This window comes from Nesoenas mayeri (genome assembly GCF_963082525.1).
Source record: "Nesoenas mayeri genome assembly, chromosome: 1".
NCBI lineage: Eukaryota > Metazoa > Chordata > Aves > Columbiformes > Columbidae > Nesoenas > Nesoenas mayeri.
The window spans coordinates 86100903-86117922 of record NC_137541.1 but is presented as its reverse complement, the minus strand read 5'-3'; the positions used below and the strand labels follow the sequence as shown (position 1 = coordinate 86117922).

At 45.8% G+C, this 17020-nt stretch overlaps 1 protein-coding gene across 1 annotated transcript in view; it reads right to left on the bottom strand.

Annotated features, from left to right (window-relative positions):
* Positions 1–17020, bottom strand: part of LOC308042397 (rap1 GTPase-activating protein 1-like) — a gene marked incomplete at both ends in the record, with an annotated part of 195328 nt that overhangs the window by 29289 nt on the left and 149019 nt on the right. Inside the window, 4 exons of the mRNA XM_080347760.1 lie at positions 1137–1283; positions 2831–2965; positions 3631–3717; positions 4000–4071. Of these exons, the coding sequence (XP_080203886.1) occupies positions 1137–1283; positions 2831–2965; positions 3631–3717; positions 4000–4071 (441 nt within the window). The remainder of the gene's footprint in view (positions 1–1136; positions 1284–2830; positions 2966–3630; positions 3718–3999; positions 4072–17020) is intronic.

The following is a 17020-nucleotide window of genomic DNA, read 5'->3' as shown; positions in this document are numbered from 1 at the left end:
GATCCTCTCCTTTGCTTTGCAATACAATAGAACAGCTCAGCTCCACTGGTGCAAGGAGTACTTTCTGTCAGTGAGAAACATAATCTAGGGCTTACAAAGGTGGTACAAGAAAGAGACTGAAAGATACAGAAACAAAGTCAGAACAAGATACACAGCCACTATACAGAGAAAGAGGCTCAGGAAGGGAGGTATCCCCATGTGATGAGAGAAGGAGAGGCAGAATCAGGAAGGCAGAGAAAAATAGAAGTTAAAGGAGAGAAGGAGGCAGCAAACTCATCATTACTACGCTGTGAATTAGTTGTGCTGACATAAGGAATGCATACAACTGAGGAAACTGTCACCAATAAATTTCCATACTGAAAGGAACCTTCTTGGCTTACTCAGAGATGTGTTTTTGTAGTTTGCCTGTATACTGACATCACTAGTGCAAAGACCATAATCAGCTAGATGCACTTTGGCCAAAGTGACCATAATTCCAGTATCAGAAACATGGATCCTTTTCTGGTAACATTTGTCATGGATTTGTTATGCTCACACTGATCACATACGTTTGGTATCCTTATCAAATAAGAAAGCCTTTGATAGTGACTAGAAATATTCACTCTTTCTCACCCCAAACTTTATTAACTCTGCTATTTGTTCCCAACATACAAATTATGTTTACAGCAAAAACGCACCTTGAATAAGCATTGCACACCTGTTTATATTACAGAAAAGAATCTGATTGGTGAAATTGAAGAAAATGGAACAGATCTAGTGTCTTTATATTCTCAGCTCTTGCCATATGAGAATACAGCACCATTCTAGTCAAACCACAGTACATGCATTTTTTTAAGGTATGGCAACATACAGGATCTAATCCAGGATAGATATCTGATGCAGAATCATGTTTGGCTTTCTCCTCCCAGTCTGCATCAATCTCAGCTCTAGTTTACACATGAACTGAGGCTAGAGATAGGCACAGACAAAACAGATTGCAACACGTGCTGTCACCACTTGTGAGATGGGATTGTACAACAGAAAGACATTCACAGAAAGACAAAAGGACAAACTAATAGAGAAAGAGAACTAAGAATGTATGGATGGCTCACAAAGGTATGCCAGGTTTCTTCTTACAGCCCACTCAAATACCTTACCGCAGCAATGGCCTTAGGGCCCTCGGTGACACTCTGGCTGAGGGCAAGGCCAGGTGTAGCTGGGCGGCTGGGCAGGGTGGCTGGCTGCTGCTTTCTCATGGATATCCCCATGGTATCCAGGCTCTGGCTGCGGCCTCTAATCACCCGCTGAACAGTGGGGAAGCAGGGAAACAAACAAACACAGATACACATATAGACCTGCACACAGTAGAGCAGTAGGAAAAGTACCACAGTTTGGGTGGAAAGGTGTGATAAACCAGCACCAAAACCACAGAAATCCTAATTCCTAGAAGACAGCATCTTAGATATTACCCATTTTTGGTCCTAGCCAATTCATGGAGCTCACTGCCAGTGGAGATCTCTTCCTCAAGTTTATTCTCTACTTTCACTTCCCTTTTCCTGTTGCAAAAAATAGAGATTCCCTACCAGTATCCCAGCAGATTGGATAAGACAGCATAATCTGAAGAATTCTTACCCAGTACAGGCTACAAAACAGAAAATCAAACTCCTGTTCAAGACTGTAAGGTTCAGTCTTGCATGAACTTGGGTGTTGGTTCCAAAGGGAAAGGAGCCATACTAAAGTCTGCAGCATCTGAAAAAGCTATTTTTGAGTTTACTCAGCCTTTTCCAGCCTTCTGCAAAGGTCATATGTCTACATGACATGCAAATCACAGCATCTGCTATAAGTCAGAAAAGGACATTTTGGGATAATTAGTGTAGGACCCAGATGGGTAGGAAATTCCTGTTTAGCAGCAAAGGCAGGATAGACTGATTGTATGTAAAAACACACCTCATCAAAGCATCCCAGTTCTGACCAAAGCTACGCATATAACTATATGTAAATGGATTAGTTTGACAGCCCTTAACAACTCTAACTAGCCCACCATGGTCATCTGAAGAAATAATGTATTTCTCTGTCCAGACAGCTAACTTACACAAAAGAAGTGGTGAGGCACTTCCACAGAAGTGGGAGAGGAAAAGTAGATAGGAAAATGATATAAGATTCTCAGTTCAAAACTCAGTTTTCCTGTTTGTACAAAAACTTTCCTATCTCGTATCATCTTGATCACTTTTAAAATAAGTTCTGCCACCTGATTAAAAAAAAAAAAAAAAGAAAAAGAAAAAGAACAAAGTGTAATCTACACTGAACAAAAGAAACTAAATTATCTCTGGCTTTTAGAGAGTAAGTAAAGCATCACAGTTTCTCTAGATGGTACACTCACAGATACATTAGAAACGCTCTTGCAGTGGCTCTTGCAAATATTTCAGTTATGAGGAAAATTAAGTGAAAGAGATATGCTGTAGGAACTGAAAGCTGCTTGCTACTAGGTATTACTATTCCTCTTGCAAACACTCATTCCTTTTTCTGTAAGTCATGGAGTGACACCTCGTCTAACATTAGACGACAGCATGAAGCACAAAGAATTTCATTTCTTAGGGACAATAAGGAATTCCACCCTAAGCCACACTGTAGCTCTGTAGAAAGGCGCACAGGAAGGGGAAAAATTTTTCTTGAGACATATGGCAAAGGACAGTTGAAGATGCTCTAGAGAAAGGCTGCTGGATTGAAAGACTTCTTCTGTCTCACCCTAAGCACAGTTGACCAGCAGGGTGAATATTCCTTGGAGGGACACACAATGAGCTTGAGAAAATTATGAGCAACTGGGTAAAGGAATCAATCCACTATGGCTCACCTTGAAATTCTCAAGGAAGCTCCCACTGCCATTCTCTATCTTGTCATCCTCCCCTATGGGCAACCCCATCATACTGCGGCTGCGAAGCTGCAGCTCCTCAAAAAGGCTCTCCAAGAGGGCACTCCGAGTTCTTTTCTGCGTCAACATTAGGAATGAAAACACAACTATTATTGGGGGCGGAGGGATTATTTTTCCTGTTTTTGCAATGTCTCACGTCTGTCTTAAAAAAACAAAAACAAAACCAAACATCATGAAGATTATTTTAAACAGTATGAAGTGGTTTTAGATGTGGTTTTAGTGGTTTAGATTTTATGGAACATATTACAATAGTACCTAGCCATTTTAAACTCTTTCTAAAGCAAGTCATAAAGGACACCGGTACTTTTTTTACAGGTGATGAAAAAGAGGCATGAATTGAGGGCATTTTTTTCTAGATCAGGTAAGCAGCAGAGTGTGGAACAGAATTTTAGTACCTTGAACCAAAATCAGTGAGATCAGTACACATCCTGCAGCACAATACTGAGTTTCAGCTAAAACAGAATTTCCTCCAGCAAAATGCATGCATCATATTCCCACTCTTACTTGAGGATTAGATCTTTACATTAGGAGGTACCTGTTCATATTCTATCACACCTGCTGTGAAATACAAAGGAAGTATCACATAGCCAAGTATCATAACATTTCATCTTCCTTTTTTAAGCAACACAAAATAAGAAGTAAAAAGTTATACTGTATTTTCTTAATCTGGCAGTAATATAATTTTATAATTTTTAATGCAAACAACAAGGTAATAGACCCACCTCTAATTTAGCAAATTTATCAGCTCGATAGCAGCTGTACTCAGCATTGATGAGCTTGGCCAAAAGGAATTCACGAAACTCTGCACTCTGCAAAACAGGATGAAGACTAGACTAGAAATGAAAACAATAATAAAAATATCACATGAGAAAAGCTCTGCCTTTCTGCTCTTTAGACCTCCAAAGTCATGTAGCCAGACTGACAACACTGACTCAGAACTCCAGGGTATGTACCATATTACCCTGCCATCTAACAGTGGACAAGAGAAACAAGCCTTTCTAAATATGGCTGGATTTGGCAGAGGGGGTCCAAAGAAGGGGACCATATTACCATATTACCCTGCCATCTAACAGTGGACAAGAGAAACAAACCTTTCTAAATATGGCTGGATTTGGCAGAGGGGGTCCAAAGAAGGGGACGTCATCTCGGGCTGTGACTGAAACCTGAAAAAATATAAGGGGGAAAAAATAAGTATCATAATACAAGTGAGACTATCAAAGCCTTCAGACTGCTATGGTATATCTGATCCCTCCTGAATAATTCACATATCGAAAAGAACTCAAATATGTTATCCCATGCATCCAGCTCTTTCTGAACTCAGTGAATAAATGTGCTGATTTATCTTCCAGAAATTCAGTCAGCTAGATGTGCACACAGTAAAAGCAACAAAACCAATAAAGTGAATTGGTTTTTAGAAATCTTTAATAACAAGCAGTATATTTGGAAAAAAAAAAAAAAAGCTTCTATTCAGCCGGCAAGATTTACCTCCACTAGAAGAACCTCTGTCAATGTGATTATAGTGATCTTTTTTTTTTCTTTTTTTTGACAGAGAATTTTCAGTGGAACTACACTGCACAGTGAGGGGAGTATCTCAGTGACACCACCTCTCTGAGACACATATGGTACACATACAAAAGCACTTTCTCAGCAAGAGATAAGGATATCCATGTGGTTTTTTGTCTTTTTTTTTTTTTTAACCGTGCTCCTGCCCGACATATCAATGCCAAAAAAGTAACTGTAATGAAGTTTTTATATAGTCAGTTGGCTCTTCACACCATTTACTTGTAATTATACACAGCTATCTTACCAGATACACACAGCAATTAAGAATATTTCACAGGCTTTTTTTCGCCAAGTTTGATGTGGTAGTTCAGATTTCTCACATCATAGGCCAGCACCCTTAATTACAAGGCCTCTCACACCCTCCCAATAGATATCTACCAGTTAAAATCCTGCCTTGCATTTTGTCAGGCATGTCAGCATCATATCTGTGCCTCGCAAAATTATGGAGAAGATTATTCTAGAAGTTACTGAAAAACATCTGAATGACAACACAGTCCTGCTTAACAAACTTAATTTCTTGCTACGACAAGGTTACCCACCTAGTTTACCAAGGGAAGCCTGTCGATGTGATCTTTTTGGATTTCAGTAAAGCCTTTGATACTGTCTCTCACAGCATCCTCCTGGACAAGATGTCCAGCATACAGCTGGAAAAACACTTGTGGGTGAGTAATTGGCTGATGGGCTGGGCTCAGAGGGTTCTAGTAAGTGGGGTTATGTCAGGTGGTGACCAGTCACTAGTGGGGTTCCTCAGGGATCCATCTTAGGGCCAGTGCTGTTCAATGTCTTCATAAATGACTTGGACACAGGACTTGAGGGAATACTAAGTTAGCCAATGACACTAAACTGGGAGGAGCTGTTGACACTCTCAGATGCAGAGAGGCCCTGCAGAGTGACCTGAGCAAATTGGAGAAATGGGCAATCACCAACTGCATGAAATTCAACAAGGGCAAGTGCCAGATATTGCACCTGGGGCACCGCAGCCCTGGCTGTACATACAGACTGGGGAACAAGATACTGGAGAGCAGTTCCGTGGAGAGGCATCTGAGGGTTCTGGTCAACAGCAAGTTGAACATGAGCCACCAGTGTGTCCTGGCTGCCAAGAGGGCCAACCATGTCCTGGGTTGCATCAAGCACAGCATTGCCAGCTGGACCAGGGAAGTGATTGTCCCGCTCTCCTCTGCACTGGTGTGGCCTCACTTGGAGCACTGTGTGCAGTTCTGGGCACCACGGTATAAAAAAAGATACTGGAGAGTGTCCAGAAGAGGGCTACAAAGTTGGTGAAGGGTTTGGAGGGGAAGCCATATGAGGAGCAGCTAAAGTCACTTGGTTTGTTCAGCCTGGAGGAGGGTGTTGTGTATTGATAAGGATCATGGCTGAAAACATTGTAGCGAAACTAGTTCATCCAGCCACAGGAGATGACACATTCAGTATAGGGTGAACTGCGATTTACATATCAACAACAAGCTAACAAGCCACAGCCCAGGCCAGCTGGCCAATACTGGAGGTGGGGGGATGAGCTGGAGGGTACATAGCTCCATCTTCTGATATGCACAGCTTGGCAAACAAAGGGGAAAAGCTCAGACCCTTCAACATGGCCCCGGATTTGTCGAGACTTGTCGATCTTTCGCAATCACCCCTTTCCCCCGCAGACTCTTCTCTACTCGGAGGGCTATAAAAAAAGCTCGCTTAAAACAGCACTGATAGGGAATCCACCATCCTGAGGACCCTCAGCCCACCAGCCTCACCACGGGAACTAGACTAGACATCGGAGGATGCTGCCCTCCTAAACTACAAACCCCAGCATCCTCGCTGCGGGACACCGGAGGGCATACACACATCTCATCATCCACGCTGTGGAGCCCTAAGAGTGACTGGATCCCTCATCTGTTTTTTTCTTCCTTTCTCTCTGCTCTTTCCGCCTCTCCTTTTTTCTATACCCCCATTTCTTTGTCTCTCCTTCTGTGAATGGTGATATATTACTCTCTTTCTCTCTCTCTTACACCTTAGTTTTCCTTCCCTCTGTACCACTCTATTTCTCTCTCTCTTCCTTTTGAACATATAAGAGTAACATTATCTTAAGCTCTGCTGTTGGATTCTTCTAAGTCCCATATTATAGCTACTAATGGTTGCCAATACATGGCTCGTAGTAGGACTCTTGCTGTTAATGTATTGATAAGTTCTGTGATATCATAAACTATTTTTGCAAAGCCACTATTTGCTGTAACTAGTATTTCAACACAAACTTTTAGTAAAACTCATAACTGAATTGGACCCCTGGAGTGATTGTCTGTCATTCACTTCACATAACCGCACAGAATTAACCGACAGTTAACTCACACCTGGTCTCATCTGTTGAGTCAGGGCGTGTGTCGCATTCAGAGTTAACTCATCCCTCATCCCATCTGTTGGGACAGAACAGAGGGGAGGCTCTACAGCTTCCTCACAAGGGGAGAAGGAGGGGCAGGCACTGATCTCTTCTCTCTGGTGACCAATGACAGAACCCAAGGGAACAGCAGGAAGATGTGCCAGAGGAAGTTCAGGTTGGACATGAGGAAAAGGTTCTTCACCCAGAGGGTAGTGGAGCATTGGAACAGGCTCCCGAGGGAGGTGTCACAGCCTGTCAATATTCAAGAAAAGACTAGACAGTGCCATCAGGCATACAATGTGAACTGTGGGGTTGTCATATGCAGGAACAGGAGGAGATGGACTCGATGATCCCTGTGGGTCCCTTCCAACTCAGGACATTCTATGATTTTAATTTTCTCATTGCAAAAATTGATTCAAATAAATAAATGTGTGTGTCACAAATCCCATTAGACAGCATGAGTGTCACAAACATCACTGGACAGCGTATGTGTCACAACCCCCCCTGGACAGTGTGTGTGTCACAAAACCCATTGGACAGTGTGTGTGTCACAAACCCCCTAGGAAGTGTGTGTGTCTAAAACCCCACTGGAGTGTGCGTGTGTCACATACCCCATTGGACAGTGTGTTTGTCACAAACGCCCCTGGACAGTGTGTGTGTGATAAATCTTATTTGACAGTGTGTATGTCACAAACCCCCATGGACAGTGTGTGTGTCACAAACCCCATTGGAGTGTGTCTGTGTCAAATACGCCATTGGACAGCGTGTGTGTCACAAATCCCCCTGGACACCGTGTGTGTCAAAAACCCATTGGACACTGTGTGAGTCATACACCCTATTTGACAGCGTGTGTTTCACAAATCCCATTGGAGAATGTGTGTGTCACAAACCCAATTGGACAGTGTCTGTCTCACAAACGCCCCTGGACAGCGTGTGTGTCACTAACCCAATAGGACAGCACGTGTGTGTCACAAACCCAATAGGACAGCATGTGTGTGTCAAAAACCCCATTGGACAGTTTTGTGTGTCACAATCCCAATTGGACTTAGTGTGTGTTTCACAAAACGCATTAGACAGTGTTTGCGTCACAAACCCCATTGGACAGCGTGTGTGTCAAAAACCTCCATGGACAGTGCGTGTGTCACAAACCGCATTGGACAACGTGTGTGTCACAAACCCCATTGGACAGTGTATGTGTCACAACCCCCCCTTGACAGCGTGTGTGTCACAAAGCCCATTGGACAGTGTGTGTGTCACAAACCCCCTAGACATAGTGTGTGTCTCAAACCTCATTGGAGTGTGTGTGTCACATAACCCATTGGACAGTCTGTTTGTCACAAACCCTCCTGGACAGTGTGTGTCATAAACCCTATTTGACAGTGTATGTGTCACAGACCCCATGGACAGTGTGTGTTTCTCAAACCACATTGGACATTGTGTGTGTCACAAACCCCATTGGACAGTGTGTCTGTAACAAACACCATTTGACAGTGTGTGTGTCACAAGCACCATTGGACTTTGTGCATTGCACAAACTACATTGGACACCGTGTGTGTAACAAACCCCATTAAACAGCGTGTGTAGTCACAAACCCCATTGAACAGCTTGTTTTTCACAAACCCGATTGGACAGTGTGTGTGTCACAAACCCCATTGGACAGTGTCTCTTTCTCTAACCCCACTGGACTGTGTGTCTGTCACAAACCCTCCTGGAAAGCGTCTCTATCTCAAACCCCATTGGACAGCGTGTGTGTCACAAACCCCCCTAGACAGTGTGTGTGTCTCGAACCCCATTGGACTGTGTGTGTGTGACAAACACCATTAGACAGTGTGTCTGTCTCAAATCCCATTTAATTGTGTGTGTGTCACAAGCTCCATTGGACAGTGTGTGTGTCACAAACACCATTGGACAGTGTGTGTGTCACAAACCCTCCTGGACAGCGTGTGTGTCTCAAACCCCATTGGACGGTGTGTGTGTCACAAACCCCGTTCGACAGCGTGTGTCACAATCCCCCTAGACAGTGTGTGTGTCACAAACCCCTTTGTTCAGTGTGTGTGTCACAAACACCATTCGATAGAGTGTGTGTCACAAACACAATTGGACAGCGTGTCAGTCAGAGACCTCGTTGGACTGTGTGTGTGTCACTAACCCGATTGAACAACGTATGTGTCACAAACCTCATTGGACAGTGTGTGATTCAGAAACACCATTGGACTCTGGACTCTGGACTCTGGACTCTGTCTCAAACCCCATAAGACTCTGTGTGTGACACAAACCCCATTGGACAGCATCTGTGTCACAAACCCTATTGGAGAACGTGTGTCTAACAAACCCATAGGACAGTGTATGTGTCACAAACCCCTTTGGACAGAGTGTGTGTGTCACAAAACCCATTGGACAGCGTGTCAGTCACAGACCCCGTTGGACTGTGTGTGTCACAGACCCCCATTGAGCAGCGTGTGTGTCACAAACACCATTTGACAGTGTCTCTGTCTCAAACCCCATTGGACTGTGTGTGTGTCACAAACCCCATTGGACAGTCTGTGTTTCACAAACACCATTGGACAGTGTCTCTGTCACAAACCCCTTTGGACTGTGTGTGTGTGTGTCACAAACCCCATTGGACAGTATGCGTGTCATAAATCCCCTGGACAGCATGTGTGTAATAAACCCCATTGACAGCGTGTATGTCACTAACAGCCCTTGACAGCCTGTCTGTCACTAACCCCATTGCAAAAGTGTGTGTGACGCAAACCCCGTTGGACTGTGTTTGTGTCAAATACCCCCCTGGATAGGGTGTGTGTGTCACAAAACCTATTGGACAGTGTGCTTTTTACAAACCACGTTAGACACCGTGTGTGTCACAAACACCATTGGACAGTGTGTGTTTCACAAACCCCATTGGACAGTGTCTCTTTCTCTAACCCCACTGGACTGTGTGTCTGTCACAAACCCTCCTGGACAGCGTCTCTATCTCAAACCCCATTGGACAGCGTGTGTGTCACAAACCCCCCTAGACAGTGTGTGTGTCTCGAACCCCATTGGACTGTGTGTGTGTGACAAACACCATTAGACAGTGTGTCTGTCTCAAATCCCATTTAATTGTGTGTGTGTCACAAGCTCCATTGGACAGTGTGTGTGTCACAAACACCATTGGACAGTGTGTGTGTCACAAACCCTCCTGGACAGCGTGTGTGTCTCAAACCCCATTGGACGGTGTGTGTGTCACAAACCCCGTTCGACAGCGTGTGTCACAATCCCCCTAGACAGTGTGTGTGTCACAAACCCCTTTGTTCAGTGTGTGTGTCACAAACACCATTCGATAGAGTGTGTGTCACAAACACAATTGGACAGCGTGTCAGTCAGAGACCTCGTTGGACTGTGTGTGTGTCACTAACCCGATTGAACAGCGTGTGTGTCACAAACCTCATTGGACAGTGTGTGATTCAGAAACACCATTGGACTGTGTCTCTGTCTCAAACCCCATAAGACTCTGTGTGTGACACAAACCCCATTGGACAGCATCTGTGTCACAAACCCTATTGGAGAACGTGTGTCTAACAAACCCATAGGACAGTGTATGTGTCACAAACCCTCAATGACAGTGTGTTTGTCAAAAACCCCATTGCAGAGCATGTGTGTCTCAAACCCCATTGGACATTGTGTGTGTCACAAACCCCATTGGACAGTGTGTCTGTAACAAACCCCATTAGACACCGTGTGTAGTCACAAACGCCATTGAACAGCTTGTTTTTCACAAACCCAATTGGACGGTGTGTGTGTCGCAAACCGCTTTGAACAGCGTGTGTGTCACAAACGCCCCTGGACAAGGTGTGTGTCACAAACCCCATTGGAAAGTGTGAATGTCACAAATCCCATTGGACAGAGTGTGTATAAGAAACCCCATTGAACAGCGTGTGTGTCAAAAACCCTATTGGACAGCGTGTATTTCACAAACCCCATTGGACAGTATGCGTGTCACAAATCCCCTGGACAGCATGTGTGTAATAAACCCCATTGACAGCGTGTATGTCACTAACAACCCTTGACAGCCTGTCTGTCACTAACCCCATTGGAAAGTGTGTGTGACGCAAACCCCGTTGGACTGTGTTTGTGTCAAATACCCCCCTGGATAGGGTGTGTGTGTCACAAAACCCATTGGACAGTGTGCTTTTTACAAACCACGTTAGACAATGTGTGTGTCACAAACCCGATTGGACAGTGTGTGTGTCACAAACCCCATTGGACAGTGTCTCTTTCTCTAACCCCACTGGACTGTGTGTCTGTCACAAACCCTCCTGGACAGCGTCTCTATCTCAAACCCCATTGGACAGCGTGTGTGTCACAAACCCCCCTAGACAGTGTGTGTGTCTCGAACCCCATTGGACTGTGTGTGTGTGACAAACACCATTAGACAGTGTGTCTGTCTCAAATCCCATTTAATTGTGTGTGTGTCACAAGCTCCATTGGACAGTGTGTGTGTCACAAACACCATTGGACAGTGTGTGTGTCACAAACCCTCCTGGACAGCGTGTGTGTCTCAAACCCCATTGGACGGTGTGTGTGTCACAAACCCCGTTCGACAGCGTGTGTCACAATCCCCCTAGACAGTGTGTGTGTCACAAACCCCTTTGTTCAGTGTGTGTGTCACAAACACCATTCGATAGAGTGTGTGTCACAAACACAATTGGACAGCGTGTCAGTCAGAGACCTCGTTGGACTGTGTGTGTGTCACTAACCCGATTGAACAGCGTGTGTGTCACAAACCTCATTGGACAGTGTGTGATTCAGAAACACCATTGGACTGTGTCTCTGTCTCAAACCCCATAAGACTCTGTGTGTGACACAAACCCCATTGGACAGCATCTGTGTCACAAACCCTATTGGAGAACATGTTTCTAAAAAACCCATAGGACAGTGTAGGTGTCACAAACCCCTTTGGACAGAGTGTGTGTGTCACAAAACCCATTGGACAGCGTGTCAGTCACAGACCCCGTTGGACTGTGTGTGTCACAGACCCCCATTGAGCAGCGTGTGTGTCACAAACACCATTTGACAGTGTCTCTGTCTCAAACCCCATTGGACTGTGTGTGTGTCACAAACCCCATTGGACAGTCTGTGTTTCACAAACACCATTGGACAGTGTCTCTGTCACAAACCCCTTTGGACTGTGTGTGTGTGTGTCACAAACCCCATTGGACAGTATGCGTGTCATAAATCCCCTGGACAGCATGTGTGTAATAAACCCCATTGACAGCGTGTATGTCACTAACAACCCTTGACAGCCTGTCTGTCACTAACCCCATTGTAAAAGTGTGTGTGACGCAAACCCCGTTGGACTGTGTTTGTGTCAAATACCCCCCTGGATAGGGTGTGTGTGTCACAAAACCCATTGGACAGTGTGCTTTTTACAAACCACGTTAGACACCGTGTGTGTCACAAACACCATTGGACAGTGTGTGTTTCACAAACCCCATTGGACAGTGTCTCTTTCTCAAAACCCATTGGACTGTGTGTCTGTCACAAACCCTCCTGGACAGCGTCTCTATCTCAAACCCCATTGGACAGCGAGTGTGTCACAAACCCCCCTAGACAGTGTGTGTGTCTCAAACCCCATTGGACTGTGTGTGTGGGACAAACACCATTAGACAGTGTGTCTGTCTCAAATCCCATTTAATTGTCTGTGTGTCACAAGCCCCATTGGACAGTGTGTGTGTCATAAACACCATTGGACAGTGTGTGTGTCAGAAACCCTCCTGGACAGCGTGTGTCTCTCAAACCCCATTAGACAGTGTGTGTGTCACAAACCCCGTTCGACAGCGTGTGTCACAACCCCCCTAGACAGTGTGTGTATCACAAACACCCCTGGGCAGTGTGTGTGTTACAAACCCCATGAAAAAGTGTGTGTGTCACAAATCCCATTGTACAGAGTGTGTATAAGAATCCCCATTGGACAGCGTGTGTGTCAAAAACCCTATTGGACAGCGTGTATGTCACAAAACCCATTGGACTGTACGTGTGTCACAAACCCCCCTGGACACCGTATGTGTCAGAAACCGCGTTGGACAGTGTGTGTGTCACTAACGCCCCTGGATAATGTGTGTGTCACAAAAACCATTGGACAGTGTGCTTGTTACAAACCACGTAGACAACGTGTGTGTCACAAACCCCATTGGATAGTGTGTTTGTCACAAACCTTATTGGACAGTGTGTGTGTCATAAACTCCATTCAACAGTGTGTGTGTGTCACAAACCGCATTGGACAATGTGTGTGTCACAAAATCCTTTGGACAGTGTGTGTGTGTCTCAAACCCCATTGGACAGCGAGTATATCACAAACCCCTCTAGGCAGTGTGTGTGTCACAAACCCCCCTGGACAGCGTGTGTGTAACAAACCTCATTGGACAGTATGTGTGTCACAAATCCCATTGGACTGTGTGTGTGTGTCACAAACCTCATTGAAGTGCATGTGATTCACAAACACCATTGGTCTGTGTGTGTGTCACAAAGTCCCTTTCGACTGCGTGTGTGTCACAAGCTCCATTGGACAGTGGTATGCAACACATCCCCTAGGCGGAGTGTGTGTCACAAACCGCATTGGACTGTGTGTGTGTCACAAACACCATTGGACAGCGTGTATGCCACACATCCCCTAGACGGAGTGTGTGTCACAAACCGCATTGGACAGTGTGTGTGTCACAAACCCCATTGGACTGTGTGTGTGTGTCACAAACTCCCCGGACTGTGTGTGTGTCACAAACCCAATTGGAAAGAGTGTGCGTCAGAATCTCGATTAGACCGCGTCTGTGTCACAAAGCCATTGGACAGCGTTTGTGTCACAAACCCCCCTGGACAGCGTGTGTGTAACAAACCTCATTGGACAGTATGTGTGTCACAAACACCATTGGACTGTGTGTGTATGTCACAATCCCCCCGGACTGTGTGTGTGTCACATACCCAATTGGAAAGAGTGTGCGTCAGAATCCCGATTGGACAGCGTCTGTGTCACAAACCCCATTGGACAGTGTGTGTGTGTCACAAACCCCATTGTACAGTGTGTGTGTCACAAACACTTCTGGACAGCGTGTCTGTCACAATTCTCATTGGACAGTATGTGTGTCACAAACCCCATTGGACAATGTGTGTGTCACAAACTCCTTTGGGCAGTGTGTGTGTGTCACAAACCCCATTGGACAGCGTGTGTGCCACACATCTCCTAGACAGAGTGTGTGTCACAAACCGCATTGGACAGTGTCTGTGTCACAGACCCCCTAGACAGCGTGTGTTTCTCAAAACCCATTGGACTGTGTGTTTGTCACAAATCCCATTGGACAGCATGTGTTTTCACAAACCCCATTGGATAGCTTGTATCACAAACCCCCCTGGACAGTGTGTGTGTCATAAACACCCCTGGACAGTAAGTCTGTCACAAACCCCATTGGAAAGTGTGTGTGTCACAAAACCCGTTGGACTGTGTGTGTCACAAACCCCATTGAACAGCCTGTGTGTCACAAACCCGATTGGATAACGTGTCTCTAACAAATCCTGTGGGATAGTGTGTGTGTCACAAACACCCCTGGACAGCGTTTGTGTCACAGACGCCCCTGGATAGATTGTATGTCACAAACCCCATTGGACAGCGTCTCTGTCAAAAAACTTGTTTGAACGTGTGTGTCACAAATTGTGCTGGATAGTATGTGTGCCACAAATCCTATTGAACAGCCTCTGTCTCATAAAACCGATTAGACAGCGTGTGTGTCACTGACTACACTGAACAGCATGTGTGTCACAAACCCCATTGGACAGCGTGTCTTTCACAAACCCCATTGGATAGCGTGTGTGTCACAAACCCTCCAGGACAGTGTGTGTGTCACATACTCCCGGCTACAGTATGTGTGTCTCAAAACCCCTTGGACTGCCTGTGTGTCGCAAACTCCATTGGACAGCGTGTGTGTCACAAACCCCATTCCACAGCGTGTGTGTCACAAACCCCAATGGACAGCATCTGTGTCTCAAATCCCCATGGACAGTGTGTGTCACAAACCCCACTGGAGAGCATGTGTGTCACAAACCTTATTGGACACTGTGTGTGTCACAAACCGCCATGGACCGTGTGGTTCTCTCAAACCCGATTGGACAACGTGTGTATCACAAACCGGAGACGACAGCGTGTGTGTCACAAACCCTTCTGGACAGCGTGTGTCTCACAAACCCCCCGGACAGCGTGTGTCTTAAAAACCCCATTGGACTGTGTGTGTGTCACGGACTCCTTTGGACAGTATGTGTGTGTCATAAACCACATTGGACAGTGTGTGTGTCACAAACCCCCTGGACAGTGTGTGTGTCACAAACCTCACTGGACAGTGTGTTTGTCACAAACCTCATAGGACAGTTTGTGTGTCATAAACCCCATTGGAAAGCGTATGTGTCACAAACCCCCCTGGACAATGTGTCTGTCACAAACCCCATTAGACAACGCGTGTGTCACAAACCCATTTGGATAGTGTGTGTGTCACAAACACCTTTGGACTGTGTGTGTGTCACAAAGCTCATTGGACTGCGTGTGTGTAACAAATCCCATTGAACAGTGTGTGTGTCAGAAACCCCCCTGGGCAGTGTGTGTGTCACAAACCCCCATTGGACAGTGTGTGTGTCACAAACCCCATTGGACAGCGTGTGTGTCACAAACACCAGTAGGCAGTGTGTGTGTCATAAACCCCCATGGACAGTGTGTATTTCATAAACCCCCATGGACAGTGTGTATTTTATAAAGCCCCTTCGACAGTTTCTGTGGATAACAAGCCCCTTTGGATAGTGTGTGTGTCACCACCACCATTAAACTGTGTGTGTGTCACAAACCCCATTGAACAGTGTGTGTGTCACAAACCTGACTGGACAGTGTGTGTATGACAAACACCCCTGGACAGTGTGTGTGCCAGAAACGACCCTGGACAGGCTTTGTGTCACAAAACCCTTTGGACAGGGAGTGTTTCTCAAACCCTATTGGACATCGTGTGTGTCACAAACCCCCCTGTATACAGTGTGTGTCACAAACCCCATTGGAGAGTGTGTGTATCACAAACCCCGTTTGACAGCGTGTGTGTCACAAACCCCCTAGAGAGTGTGTGTGTTTCAAACCCATTTGGACTGTGTGTGTGTCACAAACTTCATTAGACACTGTTTTTGTCACAAACCCCCCTGGACAGTATCACAGTATCACAGTATGTTTGGGATTGGAAGGGACCTCAAAAGATCATCTAGTCCAATCCCCCTGCTGGAGCAGGAATTCCTAGGTGAGGTCGCACAGGACCATGTCCAGGTGGGTCTTGAATGTCTTCAGAGAAGGAGACTCCACAACCCCCCTAGGCAGCCTGTTCCAGTGCTCTATCACCCTTACTGAGAAGAATTTTTTTCTCCAATTGAAGTGGAACCTCTTGTGGTCCAGCTTGATCCCATTACCCCTTGTCCTATTATTGTTTGCCACCGAGAAGAGCCTGCCATCCTCGTGGCACTCACCCTTTATATATTTATAAACATTAATAAGGTCACCCCTCAGTCTCCTCTTCTCCAAACTAAAGAGACCCAGCTCCCTCAGCCTTTCCTCATAAGGGAGGTGCTCCATTCCCTTAATCATCTTGGTTGCCCTACGCTGGACGCTCTCCAGCAGTTCCCTTTCCTTCTTGAACTGAGGGGCCCAGAACTGGACACAATATTCCAGATGTGGTCTCACCAGGGCAGTGTAGAGGGGAAGGAGGACCTCTCTTGATCTACTAACCACCCCCCTTCTAATACACCCCAGGATGCCATTGGCCTTCCTGGCCACAAGGGCACAGTGCTGGCTCATGGTCATCCTGTTGTCCACCAGGACCTTCAGGTCCCTTTCCCCTACACTGCTCTCTAATATGTAATTTCCCAACCTATACGGGAACCTGGGGTTGTTCCTGCCCAGATGCAGGACTCTACACTTTCCCTTGTTAAATTTCATCAGGTTATTCCCCGCTCAACTCTCCAGCCTGTCCAGGTCTCGCTGGATGGCAGCACAGCCTTCTGGCGTGTCAGCCACTCCTCCCAGCTTAGTGTCATCAGCAAACTTGCTGATAGTACACTCTATTCCCTCGTCTAAATCGTTAATGAATATATTGAATAATATTGGCCCCAGTACTGACCCCTGAGGCACTCCACTA